Source organism: Polyodon spathula, chromosome 16, assembly GCF_017654505.1.
Source record: "Polyodon spathula isolate WHYD16114869_AA chromosome 16, ASM1765450v1, whole genome shotgun sequence".
Classification (NCBI taxonomy): Eukaryota; Metazoa; Chordata; class Actinopteri; order Acipenseriformes; family Polyodontidae; genus Polyodon; species Polyodon spathula.
Window position 1 is genome coordinate 19141067 of NC_054549.1, and position 18978 is coordinate 19160044.

Genomic DNA, 18978 nt, shown 5'->3' on the forward strand with positions numbered 1-18978 from the left:
AGTTTACTCTGCATGAAGTGGTTGAGTTTGAGCCCCGGGTGGAGCCCCCAGTCTGACGCAGACAACTGCCCAGAATAAATAAGCAGCTCCATTCGGCATCCTCAAGGTCCCTCACAATGCTTCCTCTACAGCAACCCTTGTGATCCCAGCAGGAATCTGTTCAGTACTGCCTTCTGGAAGTGAGTCTTAACTGATAGGCAGCATGCTGGCCCTAACCTTCAATTCTCTTGGCCTTCAGGGGGGGAGGGCCTGTTTTTGCTTGGCCCATGAAAGACAAGACAACTATTTTCCAGCAGTTATCCAAGTTAAAACAACTGAACGTTGTGGTTAAAATTGCTTTAAAAAGTGCAGCAATCAAGATTCATTCAGCAGTTTCCAGAAAAAAAAATGTTGTAGAGGCTTTAGTGTTCTGTGAACAAAACGCATTATAATGTAACTGTGAAATACACACAGCAACAGAAACACACACACACAGAAACATACACAGACACTGCACACAGATTCTAATAATCCAGGCAGTCCATTTCTGTCTGAGCCCCCGACTTCATATCTCTGTGGCGACCTCACTATGGGATGGAAAGTGAATAGATTTGCATAGCGGTTCCCTGTTTATTTCTATCTGTGTAAATAAGTTATCGGTACATGTTACTGTTCTGAAGTCCAGATATTGATATCCAAAAAGAGGTGTTTATTTCACCACTTGTTAATTTTACATGAATATCAAACAAAAGGGCTTCTAGTTATGAACATTTGTAATATATATATATATATATATATATATATATATATATATATATATATATATATATATATATATATGTTTAATAATGTTTCAGTTAATGTTTCAGTTCTTTTTTTGCAAAGTCTCAGCAGCTCACGTAACTTTCTTAAATAAACTGTTTTCAAAACTGTTGGGGACTGGCATTGAAATGATCTCAATCCATGTCTATAATTAGAGTTACAGATTTTGTTTCACTTTGTTTTAGGCACATGCAGTACTGGGATCTTACATTCAGAAGTAGATCATTTCTGTATAAACAGGTAAGTATTTGTTTTGGTGAAACAGTGCAGGACTCAGTTTTTCAAATGATCAGTATTTCTAGAATCAGTGCGCCCTCCTGTGTTTGTTGGCTAGACTATGTCGATGTTATAGTGATTACGTGATTACATACTTTAAAGAATGATTTAACTCAATGTATTTTGAATTGAGTCATTGATGAGATAAAATTACTCTGTGGTTTTCAAAAACTGTTATCAACCGGAAATTAAACCATATGACAGGCGCAACAGAACATCTGTATGTGTATACAGTATTGTGGTTCCTCTGATGCACTGTGTGATGTCATTGTGTGTACAGTACTGTGGTTACTCTGATGCACTGTGTGATGTCATTGTGTGTACAGTACTGTGGTTACTCTGATGCACTGTGTGATGTCATTGTGTGTACAGTACTGTGGTTCCTCTGATGCACTGTGTGATGTCATTGTGTGTACAGTACTGTGGTTCTCCGGATGCGCTGTGTAATGTCATTGTGTGTACAGTACTGTGGTTCCTCTGATGTCATTGTGTGTACAGTACTGTGGTTCTCCTGATGCGCTGTGTAGTGTCATTGTGTGTACAGTACTGTGGTTCCTGTGATGCACTGTGTGATGTCATTGTGTGTAAAGTACTGTGTGATGTCATTGTGTTAGCCAGTATCTTTATTAGTAAAGAATATATTGAACTTGATCAGAATCATGCGGATTGGGGTAACCATGCATCCTTACCCATAAAGACAGGAACACCTGCATTGCACTGTTAGCTCTGACCCTGTGGATTACCTTGGTGTAAATGTGCTGGGACTGGGGTCCCTTGTAAGAATATAAGAACATTCTGCCCATCAGCTCTCGTCCGCTTCCTACTGACTGATCTCAGAAGTAAGAACATTCTGCCCATCAGCGCTCATCCGCTTCCTACTGACTGATCTCAAAAATGACCGGGGCTCTGGTTGTGTTGGATGAGTGAGCAGATATTGACAGTGTGTTGTGGTTGGCGCAGGTGCGGAGGATGACCGGGGCTCTGGTTGCTGTTGGACAGGGGAGGCTTTCACCCTCAGAGATGAAGGATCTACTGGAGGCCAGGGATTCTCTAGCCTACCCACAGAATATGATGGCACCCCCAGATGGTTTGTTCCTTCAGAAAGTGGAATACGAGGAAACAGGTAAAATCGTTTTCACTGCTGCCTGCTAATGTTTCCATATGTGTCATTGAAAGTATTATTGGACCTCTGAAGACAATGCTGTGCGTCAGTAATAATCCATAAATGACCTGTTTTTCACTTTTAGTAGGTACTCAGGCCACAAATGTGTATTTTTGAATGAGGTTACAGCAAACATGCATTTTCAATTTTAAAACATAATATCTGACACTGCTTTTGATTCCAGAAAGCTCTCAGCTTTCTTGCCTTATTTGTAGGAATACATTCATTTCAGCAGTGTGTTCTGAGTCATGTTACTGGCTGAAAGCATTCAGTCATTGAGGGAAGCAGCTGGTTGGTTGATGACAGGAACAAAGTCATTAAAGGGGTGGGGACAATTTCATCCTCCAGATGAAATGATCCAGGATTTTTTTTTTTAAGGCCATATTGGGATTAGTGTGGTTGCTCTTCACTGGACTCTCTCCAGCACCACAATGGCTCTTTGGTGCCCTGGTGATCAAAAATGGACACCCTACATTAAGTGCAGTCTCACCAGTGCATTATACAGCTTCATCATAACCTCCCTGGCTTTGAAATGCATGCACACATGAGCTATTTAATATGAATATTTCTTTATGATGCTCCTTTTTCTTCACAGATCTGTTCCCAGAAGCAATGGAAACCGACTTGACTTGATGATCAAATTATTGCACGCCGTAAAAGATGGCTTTGTTTTATGAATATTCATACTCTTGAGATTGTGGTTAACATCCTCTAATAAAATTCACATTTTTACAGTGGCGGTTTCTTTGTACATAATGTAGCAAAACTTTACATAAACCTCATTAGTTTAGGAGTAGTGAAACAGTAATTAGGGTTTGAGGGATGGCAGAAGCTTTGTTGCAGCTATTTGCCACATGGGTAGTATATCTTCATTATGCTTTATTTCTTCAAGAAGTCTAGGAGATTAGTCCCTTAATCCATGTTACCTTCTCTTACACCCTGTAATTGATTTCATGATGTTGTTAGGCAGTAAGGCTGATGGGTTTGTAATGTCCCAGTTTTGCCTTTTCTCAATTCTTACATTTCAGTATCACATGTGCAATCCGCCACGCAGTTGGGACTGACTTGTGCTGGAAATGACACTGATGGAATCGCGTGATGAGTGTGTGTGAGGGAGGTAGCACCTGTAGTGAGAACTGGGAAAAAGCGGGCATCAAAGGACGCAATGGAAGAAGCAAAGTGTGCCCTTCATATCAGTGATATCATGGGGCAAGTGCAACAGGGAAGCGGAGGCCTTGGTCTCAGTTCAGCTCCCCCGAGAGGCACAAAGGAGTTCCATCTGAAAGGATGAAGTTGGTAGTCACTGAAGTGAAAAGCAGGAGGTGTGTCAAGGAAGAGTCCCAGGCTGAGCAGTGAGAATGGATGAGATGGAGAATGTGGAACAGCGACTGTTCCACCTCAGTGGATCACTCAGCGTTTCTTTCTCTCATGTGCGTCATCCTCATCTCATGTTCAATAGCAGGGGTGGAGAGCGAAGTTTGCATGAAGCTTGTATTACCTGTCTTGTGGTCATGTGTACCGCTTGATAAGTGCATTAAGACTTCACTGTATATTTAGCAGTGTGCCGTGCGTAATATACAGTATCAATGTCACTGGACGACCATTTCCTTTTCATTGACACCATATCCTTTGCAATAGACTCTGCTCACCAGCAACTACACATTATCGGATCTCTTGATTATCCTACTGTAAGATTATTGTATACTGTAGTAAAGGGTTTATGTAAAAACCCATAAGAGTGGAGGATTTTTGCATCAATTCCTGTCTTTTCTTATTCTTGTGTGTCAGGGGTGAGTGCAGTTTTGACAGTGTCTATTCTGAGCTTACTATCAAGGGCATAATATAAGCAGAGACAGAATCTCAAACCCAGAACACCAGTGAAAACATCATGCCACCCTGGCTTCCATTCTCAAGGTATATTATCTGCTTCTTATCTGCATATTAGCTGCTTAATAATACATATTTCGCGATTATTAATTTTTTTATTTTATTTTAAAGATTGGTCAAAACAACAAATAAAAAAACATACAGTAACCCTGTGGTCAGGTGCAGTGAATGAAGCAGGTCCACACAGGTCTTTCTCCCAAAACAGTCTGCTTGTTTTAATGATAACAAAAATAATAACAAAAATAACACAGATAAGTCCAGCCCTTTACCAGCAATGGTATTGGGGGGTACACAGCAGCTCTTCTTAATTGAAATAAAAAGTAAACAAAAACGGGACTTTGTCTGTCCCCACGTTCTCCGTGCACGCAGTGCTCTTGGTGTTGAGAAGCATGGTGCCGTGAGTGGTGCTGTGCTGTGCAGTGCAGGGATGTGCTCTGTGTTTTACCGGTCCGCGGCTCACTCCTCCTCTGCAACACAAAACACATGTAATCCAAAACAAAACAATACAGGCTCCGGCCGTCTACTTTCATTATCAGCGTAAAACCGAGGTTTTGCCATAGTTGTTCCCCTTTGTACCCAGCAAACTCCTCCCCGCAGTCACCGCGTCTCCATGGTTTCCCTAATAGGGCTGCCCCGCAGCTGACTGCAATGGAATCGTCCTGAGTACTTGCAGCTACGCGCCCCTCCTAATATGGTCACCTTCCGATTTCCACCTACCACCGGAGTGGCAGCTCTAGGAGGCAGCTTACCTTCCCCCTTACACAGCGCCCTTTCTAATTGGGAGGGAGATTTACAGCATCGATCCTTTCTCTCTCTATGACAAACCCAAACAACCTGCCCCCAGCCCATCTCACCCCAAGCACCAGAATAAAATAAGAGAAAACTATTCCATGATCAATGTGGACACCTTAACATGGGCCTCCTTCCATATTTAAAGCACAAAAGCAGAGACATGATTGACTCTGGGAGAGATAGTTCTAACAGAGTAACGTCAGAGAAAGTAAGCATCCAGTGTCGCCATAATAATGAATGTGGAGGAAGCCAACGCTGAACCAACAGTTTTTTAGCAGCAGTGAGACCAGAGAGTTGAACTGTAGAGTCGTCATTGAGAAGAACTAATGAAAGCTCCAGAGGAAGTTCATAATGAAATGTCCTTGATAGAGTGGATGTAACTTGCTTCCAGAAAGAAAAAAAACATCAGGACATGTCTAAAACATATGCATAAAAGTGCCAAGAGCACCATGGTGACAAAATCCACGCATTGGATTGGGGGCAAGTCCCATTCTGCATCTCCTACGTGGAGGCAAGTAAGCTCTGTGACATAGTTTATAATGAATTAACTGAAGCTCGGGATTCCTTGCGGCTTTGAAAACATTAACCCACAGCACATCCCACGAGATCTCTTTGTTAAACACACGGATATCGTGGTCCCAAGATGTAAGTAGGTCAAGAGGCTTGTAAGATTTTTTAAGTAAATTATATAATAACATATTTCTGAGAGCTACACATGAACAGATTAAGGAAACTACTTATTAACAGTCATTTGTGTTAAAATGCTGCTCCTATCTTGTGCTTGAGGGATGAAACTATGTATAAAGGTTGATGCAACCCAGCCTCCGATGCTCAGACATACATCCTGAGAGCAGAACCAGCTGCTCTGTATTCAATTACTACAATAAAACAGACCTTATTTTTACAACCTTTACATATTAGTGGTGTGTGTTTTTCTTACTTGTTGTGTATGTACAGTACAGGCTGTATAATGAAGCGGTGATAGTTATGGCCCAGGACTGTATGTTGTCCATTAAGCAGCATTTCCATGTCTTTTCTTGCGAGTGGGAGTATAACATTTTAGGGTATGTTATGTGTCTTGCAGTATCTGGACAGTTTAGAACGTGAGAACATTTACAATTGAGGACCATGTTGTAAATGTGCTGTGACTGGAGTCCCTTGTAATCAATCAATCAATCAGTCTTTATTGTATATAGCACCTTTCATAGTGGACCACCATCACAAAGCACTTTACAAGATAGTGAGGATCAATGCACAATACAATAAATACAGTGAAATACAGGGCAGAGTGAAAATAAATGCAAATACATTAAATACTAGGCTAGTATATTCTAAATATTGTGGATGCGTGTGTTATACAAAGTCATATGAATAAGATGGAATGAAAAATCTGAAATAGCAATTTAGACAGCAGCTAATAACAGATATCAGGCTAAAGAGCATTGAAAGCAAGAGAGAACAAGTGGGTCTTAAGACTTGATTTGAGGCGAGCAACTGTGGGAGCGACACGCACTAAAGCTGGGAGAGTTCCAGAGAGTCGGGGCCATGAAGCTAAAAGAACGCTCACCGTGTGTGGTGCACTTTTGCTTGAGTATGACAAGCAAGCCAGTCAGAGGACCTCAGCTTGCAGGCAGGGACATAGCGGGTCAGTAGGTTGGAGAGATACTCTGGACCTGTGTGAGAGCAGGAGAATTTTGAAAGTAATCCTGGACTTTACAGGTAGCCAGTGCAGCTGGGCAAAATGGCTTAATGTGATCATGTTTTTTACATCTGGTAAGGATCCTAGCAGCAGCATTTTGAACCAGCTGCAATTGGTTTATGGCGCGTGATGGAATACCACCAGAGAGTTGCAATAATCGAGTCGTGAGGAGATGAATGCATGGAAAGGTAGGGACAGACCTGGTGGTAGAGGTGGTAGAAGGAGGATTTGACTACAGAGGAGATTTGGGCATCAAAGGAGAGGTTACTATCCAGAAGTACATCAAGGCTTGATACAGTGAGGGAAGGCAGCAGCAGACAGTTTCCAAGATTCAAGGAAGCAATATTGAGATTCTTGAGTTGAGTTTTTGATCCTATTAGAAGTTCAGATTTGTTAGTGTTGAGCTGAAGAAAATTGGCAGCATCCAGGCCTCGATGTTTTGGATACAAGCTGAGAGCCAGACCATGGCAGAAGGACATCCAGGGTCTAGTTTTTGGTAGAGCTGGGTGTCATCTGCATAGGAGTGAAACATGAGGCTATGTTGGTGGATCAGGTGACCCAAAGGAAGCATGTAGATGTTGAAGAGAAGAGGCCCAAAAACACACCCTTGAGGGACACTGCAAATGAACGGGTTTGTGTCAGCACTGCTTCCATCAAAGAAAATAGACTGCATGCATCCAGATAGGTAAGAGGACACCTAAGAGAGACAGGTTCCAGAGATCCCAGCATACTTCTGAAGGCGGTCAAGAAGAATGCTGTGATCTATGGTATCAAAACCAGCAGTTAGGTCAAGTAGGACAAGGACAGAGGGAGCAGCAGCATCAAAATTAAGCAGAAGATCATTTACAATCCGGAGCAGAGCAGTTTCGGTACTTACTCTTCGGTAAGGGTATCCTGGTATCACTACCATGCCACATACAGGCAATTTACGATTATACTGTAAATACAGTATAATCGTAAATCTCGAAAAACTGCTCACTTCTAATCTTTTGTGGTCATTTTTGTATTACTTTAGTATAAATACATGTTAAATAAATACATAATGATTATTTTGAAATATCACTGTCCTGGTCACAAAAGCAAAGTTTGTGGGGAATAATAGCCATTTTCTATACTTTTGAGGCATAAGCAATTAGGAAATAACACTTACTACACAGGAACAAAAAAATAAATACCAAATTTGTTACACAGTGTTATTTAACTAGAGCATTACTTTCAACTTCAGTTCTACAGTAACCCAAACGCCCAGGTTCTAGTTTTGTACAAAAAGATATAATAAAGTCTGACTGCAGGCAGTTTACACAATGAAAACATCATTAGTACTTCAGGAAGTTAGGAGGCAAACACACACACTGCTCATTGACGCATTTCTGAATACAAAATACAAAGGGTTCTGCCTTCTGGCTTGACTTGATCAAACAGAATTGGTAATAAGAACTACATATGTATAATCATGGGTTTTCTCTCAAATTCAGGCAAGTTGTACAATTTGAATGTAGTTCTCTGACAGCACTTTGGCCTTGCATTTCATGTGATTAAATGCACGGACTATTTTAAGAAGCATAAATCCTGTTTTTGTATCAGTTGAATATTATATTGAAATTAGTGTTCCTTAGAACTTTAATTTGATAGCGTTCAACTGTACAAAATCTATTTAAATTCCCATTCAAATGCAAAACGCTGTTTCTGAAACCAAGAAATATTTTTTCACTTATCAATAACCTAAAATTAAAATCTTTCTACTTGATAGACACAGTTAATAACAAAGACGTTTATTCAACCAATTTCACTAAATTGAAGCAGATTTTACTATTTATATTTTCATTTAAAACTTGAGACCTTCTTTTCAGTACACGTGTTTTATTAGACAAACCTGAACCTCAAAACGAATGGAAACATTGCCACTGTACGTTTATTTATGCTTCACACATTATTATTTATTAGCGGGTAAAATATCAGCAGAACTCTTCCTGTGCAGTGCAAGAGGCAAACAGGTCTTGCATATTGTATCTGAGCCCAAGTGCTGTGCAATTCAGACAATAAGGAACTTGTTAGAACAAGTTCTGGTTTGGAATAGATTGAAAGAGTCACAGGTTAGTACTGTTGCCTTAGAGAATGAGGAAGATAGCATTACTGTGGTTGCCTATGAGCAATGTTACTGGCCCTTATAACTGTTTTGAAGTGTGGATAAGGGGCAAGCAGGCAGATAGGAGACTGGGTTCTAACACTCGAGAGGAGCTATGCTGTTTATTGTTTTTTTTAAATATATTCTCATCTTTATTTTCAGGAGATTTCCTGGACAGCTTCAGTACAGTGTGCCTGAATGAATCTTGTCTTGAAGCAGAGCCAGCATCCTCACACTTCCAGTAATTGAGTCCACTGCATCATCTGTGAATTACTAGCTGAAACATGTCAGCTTTTGAAAATGAACCTTACAGTACAGCCACTGCTGCCTTCCAGTACTATCTTTTCCCTGTGGTTTACAGTGTGGTGTTTGTGTTGGGAATGATTGGCAATTTGGGAGCTCTTTACTTCTTCATTTGCAAAGTGACAAACCACAGCTCTTCAGATGTGTACATTACCAACTTGGCTGTGGTGGACACTATATTTCTGTGCACCCTGCCTTTCAGAATTCATTACCACCTCAACCACAACAACTGGATATTCGGGGACTTGGCCTGCAGGATCACTGGGACTCTGTACTTCACTAATATCTACATCAGCATCACCTTCCTTACATGTATTTGCATTGACCACTACATTGCTGTGGTGTATCCCCACACTTACCTGAGAATCAGATACACGCGCCTCACGCTAGTGGTTAGTTTGTGCGTCTGGTTCATCGCAGTGAGTATAATGTTGCCTTTGCTGCTTGGCGGTCCACTGGACAGCACATCTGAGGGTAACACCACCAGGTGCTTTGAGAACTTCTCATTTGAGGACTGGACTCACCGGATGGCAGCTTGTAGCAATTCACTTGCTCCATTGAAGTGGGTGTAAGTTTCACCCACCTGTCCCTTTAATTAGAGACAGTAGCCTGGCCAGGTTAAACTCAATTTCCCATAGTTCCTTGCTTTCACCCTCTGTTCATCCTTTCCCCCCCCATTGGCTCATTCAGTTATCCACTCCTCCAATCTCAGAACGTCTTGGAAGCCAGCTCTGGTATTAAAGCTGGCTGCCAGGCCAAGAAAAGACTCAATTTTCTCTTGAGGAATCCATTTACAAACAAACAGCATATTACTTAATTATCAGAGTAACTGTAACTATTATAGATAACTACTGGTGCATCCATTCACTCTCTTCAAAATCTTGTACTTTGTCTAAACCTTTCTTTTTTGTTTACACTGTTACATGTTTAAGTTTAGTTGCTGTTCAAGGTCTGTTTAGGGTTTGTTTTTTTTTTGTAGTGTGTTCAGTCTTCATTTTGTTCCTAATCCTCCTGATATTTTCCAAACGGCTGTTCACCATTCAACCCGGTACTACTCGGCAGACTCGCCATTTTCAACGATTGCTATTTTTTCATCAACCTTCATCCACCATCATCAGTACAGGACTCTATTTGGGACTTCATTATTTGTTGGTGAGATTATTCCTTTTCTGTTTGCTGGTTTTTTCTACTTTCCTTTGATACTTTGGTTCCTGTAATTTTGGTTTTGTTCTTTTGTTACTTTGGATTTCATGTGCATTGCTTCACTGGACTTGTTAGGCCTAAATTTCATTTATCATCCATTGCCATCAAGACTGTCTTTGTAATTGTTTTCCCTGTATAATTATTCATTCACCTTTGTCTCTTGCCTGTCGGTGTGTTTGTTTTGTATTGGTGTGGTGGTGTTTGTGTGTGTGTGTGTGGGGGGGGTGGTTTATTGGCGGCCCACCGGACACCGCATTCATTTAGCTTTAGTGTTAGTTTGTTTGGATGTTTGTTTAATTCACTACTTTCTTACTCCCCTGTACCTTCCACTAACTGTTATCTGCAATAATTTGTTGGCATTATATTTCATTTATTACATTATAGTTTACAACAATAAACCGTTTGTTCATGAAATTGACTTCTCAGTTGTGCAGAGTGATCGTTACAAGCTTACAACATATGCGCTCTGCTGTTTGGTTCTGCGATCCCTTTGAGCATCACCATGATCTGCTACCCGCTGTTACTCAAACGCATCTCCAAGATCACAACCCCCAGCAGCAGACGAGCCCTCAGCATCATCTACCCGATTCTCACCATCTCTGTCACCTGCTTTCTCCCATACAGCATCACCCATCTCCTCTACTACCTGTCCAGGCTTCGTATCATCGTCAACTGCTCTTTCCTTCATGGGATCTACAAGATGCGGAGAGTCACCATGGCTGTTGTCAGCTGTAACAGCTGTCTGGATCCTGTGCTGTATTATTTCGCAAACCAGGAAATTCAAGTGGAGTTTCCTGAAGTGTGAGACTAGATGCTTACACAGGAAGATACAGGGAGCTGTGTTTATTTCACTCATGAGGAATAAACAACAAGCTGCTTTCTCTATTGCCTGACATGCTTTTCAGCCAGTAAACATGCTTTTAGGCAAAAGACCCTGCTGAGTTAAAATGGAGGTTACACAGCAGCAGATCATTGTACCTGCAACGAAGGCATCCAGCTGATACATTTCCTGTACTAAAGGAAATGTTTGTGAGACCCACACGACAAATGAAAAATTTAATGGAACTATTTCAAAGATTCATTGTAGCCCAATCAGTGTCAGGCTAAGGTTTTGTAGTTCCAAACATTTTCTTGTGATAGAAAAATAAATACAAATAAAACCCATTGTAAGCTTCCCCATGTTTGTTTCTTTTCCTTTCACACCGTCCTGGATATAACAGCATTATAAATGGGAGAAGGCCATTCAGCCCATCAATGCTCATCTGGTTCCTAGTAGCTGATTGATCTCAAACGTATCGTTAGGTCTGAAAGGATCCCAGTGATCCAGCATCAACAACATGGCCAGGTAACCCATTCTCTCCCCTCACCACAAGTGTGTACTAAACAGTGTTGCAGCAATGCTTCTCTGCCATTGCTGGTTTCCCAATGTGTTCATCTACAGGGACATTTACAAAGACAATGCATGTGAACAGAAAGCATCTCAAATGTAATATGTCCAATGCTGAGTGCAGCAGTATATCAGTAAACAAACTAGCATTTCAATTCTCCTGACACGTACTTTACATATTCAACCCATATACTGTGACCTGGGCCATCCAGCATGGTAAGAAACACCATACTTGCTGGAAATCCTATTGTGCTGAATTATGCAGCTCTAATACACACGTCTTTTACTTACACCCACTTGAGAGCGTCAGGGGGACAGGTCAATGGGTTCACTGTGGTGCACCTACTGTCAATAGAGAAAAGACATGTTTGAGAGCTCTGTTGAGACCACAGGTCAATGGTGTGCTGGAACCTTTTGTCAATAGTACATTGTTATATGCCTGGTCTCTTTATTTTAACTTGCCCGTTTTTGTACAAGTAAAATATTTTTGGACAGACAGGTAAATGCTGCAATAAAAATAATGTCATAAAGGCTTATTAACCCTCCACTCAGAACTGACCCTGCCTTGAACTTTCAAAGGGCCTGTAAATCAATGTCATAAAGGTATGTTGAAAACACACTGGGGTTATCTCTTTAGTACACCCCTTTACCATCTTTAGCAATACAAGGCACTGTTTTTACTTGCAGTAGATAGAGGGTGCTCCCAATCCACAGTCATTGAATTACAGGGGGTCCTCAAAACACAGCCATTGGATTACAGGGGTCTGTACTGGCTGGGATGATTAGATGTTATGACTGGCGCTAAATCATACATTTCTCATGCTTACCATGCAGTGTGACGGATGGGCAAGGGTCCTCATTTTTTTAACAAAGACCCTTAAAGGAATAGTGCATAGATAGTACATGCAAAGGCACTCCAATCTGTTCTGAATAACAAAACAAACTGCCACTAAAACAACTCCTGTTGACTTTCTCCTTCTTCCTGCTGCTGGTTAATCCACCGAGAGCTTCACGATACATAAACGAGAGAAAGAGTTCCACTGAACACCTTCAGGGCTCCCTCCATTTCTTATGCTGACTACATGGAATAGATTACCTAGTCATGGTGTTGAGGCAAAATCAGTATCCTTTAGTCTCAACTTGATAGGGTTCTCAGATCAATCAGCTTACTAGAGCTGGATGAGTCTAGATGGGCTGAACGGTCTCCTCTCATTCCTACATGTTCTTGTGCTTTTACCAGCGGTTACAGCTTTGAAGACCTGTGACAGAGATCGAATGACGTTTGGTGTTAGATCTCCTTCCCGACCTGTGAGGGCACTAGAATGAAGGGACAGAGTAACCTTAAGCAAATGTCAAGACAATTTATTCCGTAGGGTAGGTGGAAGTTGGCTATTTAGGAAAGGGGCGGAGCTCACTGACCCAGACGGTAGACGGCGTGGCATCTGAGGATTGGAGGAGCGGATGCCCTCGTTAACCTAGTGGTCATGGGGGAAGGAATAAATAGGGGGTCGTGGCTTCAGTGATCTGTTCCTTTGCATATGGTTAATATAAACAACCTAGAAGGAGCCCGTACTGTCCGTAACAAAACCGTGAGTGTTCGATTCCTCTGTGTAAAAACACTTTCTTGTGTTGTTTCTCACATAGAATATTGAGCACGATCTGGAGCTGCAGCCGCAGGCCAGCGTAAAACCCAGACATCACCACTCACCTTTCCACTACAGGAATTGTCGTTTCATCACTAGCACTAAAATCACGCACTGTCGGAACTGTGTCTGTGTTTTGTGTGGGTGAAAGAACCAGACTTTGGGTTACGGGTCAAACTCGTGGGAGTGATACATGCCGCTGTACCACTTCCATCACTGTTATTGGTTGCAGGTTTGCCATAAGGCTCTGGACATTACAATCATTAATAAACACCCTTGCACCTGTAAATCATTCATCTGTGTAATTAATCCGTTCTGCACTGCACTCACCTGCACGTATTCACCACTTTGCCACAAGACCCCAAACCTTTTCTTCTAAATAATTAATAGTACATTTGTGCATAATTAAGGTAGAGCAGTATAATATCTGATCTGGTTTTGTTTAGCTGAGATGTGTCTAAGTAAATGCTGTGGTGAGCCACACTTTTTAAAAAAAATTCTTTATGCTCAGTGCCTCTGCTGAAAGTAGAAGTCATTTTTAACTGCCCTTTGTGTCAGTGATCTTCAGACCAAGTCACCAGTTTGTATTTGTTGTTACAACACAGATCATCTCTATGAATCTCTATCTGAGATACACACAGTATCTGGAATGGTGTGTAACACAGCACTCGAAATCTCTATCTGAGACACACACAGTATGTGGAACGGTGTGTAACACAGCACTTGAAATCTCTATCTGAGACACACACAGTATCTGGAATGGTGTGTAACACAGCACTCGAAATCTCTATCTGAGACACACACAGTATCTGGAATGGTGTGTAACACAGCACTCGATACACAGGTAGCAAGCCTACATTATGTTTGACAAAACACCAAGGACAGTATTTTCCATTACTGCCCACTGTTTTGTAAATGTATATCGTGAGCAAGTTTCCCAGTGGAAAATCAAGCCCCCAATGTAACAATTCAGCATTACATCTATATGGGTTGTTCCAATCACCCCTGCGTGTTAGACTTCCTGTATTGGTTTGAAAATCAGCATGTGTAATTATATTACTTTGTGTCAAATTTATATCATATTTATAATAGTAACAATAACATTGTATATTTATTTAGCAATAATAAAATAAAAAGCAGCTATTACCTATATTACTTGTAGTTAATATATTGCTTATGATGTAGAAAGTTGTTACATACAGATTTGGTTTCTCAAAGATCTAGACTTTCTGAATTTCTGGAATTATACTGTAGTTCCATGTACTTTAATGATGTAATTACACTGCAGGAAAAGTGTTCTTTTTCAGGAGTTTCAAGGGCAGGCTCCAATGCAATAAGCTGCAGTAGATATCACAGATATACAATCGCTGCACATCGGAGCCCTTGAACTCAAATGCAGTTCAGCTCATGCGGCTCAGATCTGTGCCTGCTTTTGACATTCAGAAGCGCTACACATTTCCATTTCAAACTGAATTTCTTTTACTACAAAAGCCACACAAATAAAAAAAAATAAACATTTTACACAAAATGAACGTCAGCTTCAGCCCGTCAGATGATTTGATTGGTCCAGCCACTCAGCCAGTACTCTGAGGCAATCCCTTTCTGAGTAAAGTACACAGGTAGCCTCCAAGCTCCTCGTCCTGAAAGGAAAGAGATTGTGAAGCTGTTAAAAATCAGAAATACATAAATACACCACCTCGGGGAAACCAAGCCATAATGAGTCTGTCAACCAGGCACAGATAAAACATGTATAATACACAATAACATACAAGGATACACATGTCTGAATTATAGTGCAGGACATGTGTATGCTAATGGTGCTTCACAACTGGAGAAACCTAAACACTTGTAAAGCTAAGTTTAAGTATGTTTGCATCCAAGATATTAAAATGCAACATTTTGTTTTTGTGAGATCTGCAGTATTCTAGGTTGACATATAAAGTGAAGTGCTACAGAACGCCCTGCACAGTTAGCAACGCATTCAATTCCCTTTGCTGTGTCTCACGTTGTCTGTACTGCAGTGTATATTTCTAAATAAACACATTGCTGACAATCTCAAAACCTGTAAATCACACATCATAGGTTAGGACTCACCTGTGCAGTACATTTCTCAACATTCACAACACAGCCTTAAAAGGAGAAAAAAAAACTAATCTTCTAAGCATTGCAGTGTCTCCAGATCGCGCTCCCTCCCGCAGTGTACCCAGATCGCGCTCCCTCCTGCAACAAGGCTGCTTTTCTATTCCCACAATACACCACCAGCACTGTTGCAGAATGCAGCATGAATTGGACACACTGCGATATTTACATGAAAAAAAAACAAAAAAAACAACAATGTTCTCATCAAACCTTCGCGTAAAGCCGAAAAAGGTAATTCTCTAGTTCATTTACCAAACAATCTGGAATATGATGGGGAAAAAATAAAATGCTGCGATACTGGCAACAAGGGGTACAGCAAAGGTAAAGTGATGCGTTTCCTGTAACACTTACATTGTCACTTCAGCTACAAGCGTTCATTGTAAGCATGGCTGTTTCTTCACTTTATATATGACTGTGGTCACACATTGTGCTCAGTGAGATGAGAGTCATATTCTCATTGTGAGTGGAGTGAAAGTTACAGTTCTGAAAATACAGACCACAGGACACCCGCCAGGGGCTTTCATATGAGCAGACGAGTGGAAACTGTGACAGCGAATTCTGAAACAAACCACCAGCTTTACATACCCACTGGCTATATCATCCAGAACAATGAGGAAAACTAACACAAACTCAATTGAAGATAATGAAAAAGATTAAACCTCTGTCTTCGAACTTACCGAGTTTCTTCTAGCATCTGTGTCTATCAGAATTTATTGCATAGTAATAATATATCTGTATTCATCAATCTACTGGCAACTAACGTGTAGACACACACTGTACAAACACACACTACAAATACACACACACTGTACAAACACACACACTGTACAAATACACTGTACAGACACACACACACTGTACAAACACTGTACAGACACACACACACTACAAATACACACACACTGTAGACACACAGTTCAGACACACACTGTACAAATACACATTCTGTACAGACACACACCCTGTACAAACACACACTGTACAGTTTCTGGTAAGGTATGTGAACTCATTGAGTTTTTTTGCAACATTGTTGCTGTATGTTTAAACAGCAAAGCAGGGCTGATCTGTCTGCCTCTGCTTCCATTGTTTGAAGGGTTAGGGTCGACAGTTGTTAAGAGCGACTACATTTAGTTGTAAATAGTGAAAAAAAAACATGTGCAAACTAACAGAAAGCTGTATGAAGACAGGTGTGTATGAAGTGTTCTCCCAAACAACATTAAAAAGGGACATTGATCAACTGAAATAGCCAATGAACATTAAAAGTATATTTTTTGTACTGTAACTACGTTGATGTTGTAAAGTCATGTTGTAATTACAATGCTCCCTCGCTATAACGCGGGTCTCGGGGGGACACAAAATACGAGCGCTTTAACCGAAGAATGTTATAAACAGGGGAGAGGGTGGGGGGCACCACAGTACTCAACACACATCTGAATAAAATACAAAATAAAATAAACTCCCTAATAAGTGCAAGAAGGAGAGCGGGTCAGGAGAGGGGAAGAGGGAATGGGCTCGCCCCAGGTTCGGCTGCCGGAGTGGGACTGAAGCGTCTCGACTGAAGTCGCAGCTCCTCTCACAGCAAAAAAGGAAATACATTAGGAAAGATAACCACATAATAGGCCTAATATTTATTTAGTTATAAAACGAATGCTGAATAAGATGTCTGTGTTATAAAGTGCCAGCGCAGCTTTTCTTTATTTCAGATACTGTATCAAAAGGGAGAGACAGAAACGGAAGTTAGACTGAGAAGTTGTTTACAGTTTGAACAACACTATTTACTGTAGAAATATTGGAGAAATCACTACTATAGGGAATTGGGGGACATGCTATAGGAGCGTTATATACAAGGCCCTTTCATAGCGAAGGAGCACTTGTACTATCTTGTTTAATACCTGTTGATATGACACCTTTACGTCTCAATTTTCCAAAGTTGTCCAGCAGAGGAACCAGTTCCTTGACAGTGACACTGTGGGCTGCTTGGGTTGTAGGTACATCTCTGTTTGATCTTCTCAGAGTTTCTGCACTGTATATTTAAATATATGCTTCGTTCAGCTAAGTCTCACACAAGCGCCTGAGGCACCGGGAATACACTGGACACTTGTTTACTAAATATTATTGTGAATATTGCACATGCTGATGTTGTTATTGAGGCAGGATGTGAGAATGTGTCCGTTTAATACTGCAGCTGTTCATTGGTTCCTCCCCTGATTTCCAGCAGGTCTGGAGACACACAGCTGTTTCCAATGGAGCTGTTGATTCGCTAAAAGGAAACGTTTAAACGTTTTAGCCATTATGTGACTTTCAAAAACACTGCAGACTATTTTGAAAATTCGATTTGCTATGAATTAAGACGCATTCATACGCAGAAATTCAATGGGAACGAGTACATTCATTCGCATACAAAGAAAAAATCTTCCCAAACTGCTTCTGTTTTGTTTGTTTTCTTTCTTTAATGAAAGATGGTGAGTTCTAAGGAATCAGCTTTAACTGGGAAGCAGGAGAAACCATCTCTTTTTTACAGTCTACTGAAGAATTTGATGTGGCTACTGCAAAGCAGACCTTATATAAAAAATAGACAACGGGCTTATCAGTCTAAGCCAGGGGTCTCCAACCCTGGTCCTGGAGAGCTACAGTGGCTGCTGGCTTTCATTCAACCAATCTGTTACTTAACTGAAGCAATTATTGGCTTAATTAGTCAAGATGAACACTGTGTTCCAGATCTTTAGCCATTGATGATGTAAAGACACCTATAAAACCTGCTGGATAGGGGCTCTCCAGGACCAGGGCTGGAGACCCCTGCTCTAAGTGATACCGGGTTCCTAGATGGAGAAGTTCATAGGATTCTTAAATATGCACTAAATAAGCATAAAAACTGAACAGCATAATAAAGCACACAGAGATTACATATTCTGTGCAAAAAATGGAAACCAAACCAAGTGCATATTAACATCCAAAAAGGAGAGCAATACATGTGTATAGCTATAAATATACTTAACTGAATCAATGCCATGTACTATATAACTCACTATTACCAGTATACTATAACCTGCTAGCCACCCTGTCTCCCACTGCTAGCAAGCCTTGTTAATATAGGATATATCACAGGAAAAAGATATGTTAAAATAGGTTAAAAACAAACATACCATTTTCAGGAGCATGTTAAAACAAATAGGAAGAGAAAATGAACAATGCAAAAACCAAAAGATATTAACCGTTAAATATGCTGTGTGTAGAACTGTGGCCAAATAAATGAAAGCTGCCTAATAATGTTACACTGTTAACATATTGAATTACAAAGCACTTTGTAGTTTTCCATATACTTAATGAAAAAAATTACTAATTGAAAAATGTGACATCAATTTATTTATTTCTTGAGAATAACCTTAGCCCTGCCCATTGTCATCACATTGGTCAGTTTACATGCTAGAAATGGGTTTTGATGGAAACGGCTTAGTGAACAATTTTCTAGCGCAGCGGTTCTCAATCTGAGGTCTGACAGCTCTCTTTGGGTGGTCCGTGGAAAGTATTAAATAATTAAAGGAAAGGAAGCAGCAGCAGTTT

General features: G+C 40.7%; 3 protein-coding genes across 4 annotated transcripts in view; 2 read left to right on the plus strand and 1 right to left on the minus strand.

The window, feature by feature from the left end:
* pusl1 (pseudouridine synthase like 1) overlaps positions 1-2946 on the plus strand; it is a 43216-nt gene extending 40270 nt beyond the window's left edge. Inside the window, exons 6-8 of the mRNA XM_041273197.1 lie at positions 987-1041; positions 2038-2200; positions 2835-2946. Coding sequence (XP_041129131.1) covers positions 987-1041; positions 2038-2200; positions 2835-2872 — 256 coding nt within the window. The 3' untranslated portion in view covers positions 2873-2946. The remainder of the gene's footprint in view (positions 1-986; positions 1042-2037; positions 2201-2834) is intronic.
* Positions 2947-4430: 1484 nt separating this feature from the next.
* The window catches only part of LOC121328695 (integrator complex subunit 11-like), a 38087-nt gene continuing 23539 nt past the window's right edge, over positions 4431-18978 (minus strand). The window contains exons 17-18 of one of the 2 annotated variants that reach the window (XR_005951712.1): positions 14801-14918; positions 4431-4593 (exon numbers count right to left, since the gene is read on the minus strand). Coding sequence is in view for 1 of the 2 variants with exons in the window: in XM_041273655.1 (XP_041129589.1) it covers positions 14853-14918 (66 nt within the window). In the remaining variant the exon portion in view is untranslated. Of the gene's footprint in view, positions 4594-14739; positions 14919-18978 lie in introns of those variants that run through there. The other variant, XM_041273655.1, reaches the window with a different exon arrangement.
* LOC121328696 (lysophosphatidic acid receptor 6-like) lies at positions 7741-12952 on the plus strand. Its single transcript, XM_041273656.1, has 2 exons — positions 7741-9582; positions 10698-12952. Exons 1-2 carry the CDS (start codon positions 9027-9029, stop codon positions 11051-11053), a joined length of 912 nt encoding a protein of 303 aa, XP_041129590.1. The 5' UTR covers positions 7741-9026; the 3' UTR covers positions 11054-12952.

Coding starts and splice junctions, on each gene's coding strand:
- LOC121328696 (XM_041273656.1), top strand. CDS start 9,027: ATGTCAGCTTTTGAAAATGAACCTTACAGTACAGCCACTGCTGCCTTC. Junction 9,583..10,697: donor GACTCACCGGATGGCAGCTT/GTAGCAATTCAC, acceptor GATCGTTACAAG/CTTACAACATATGCGCTCTG.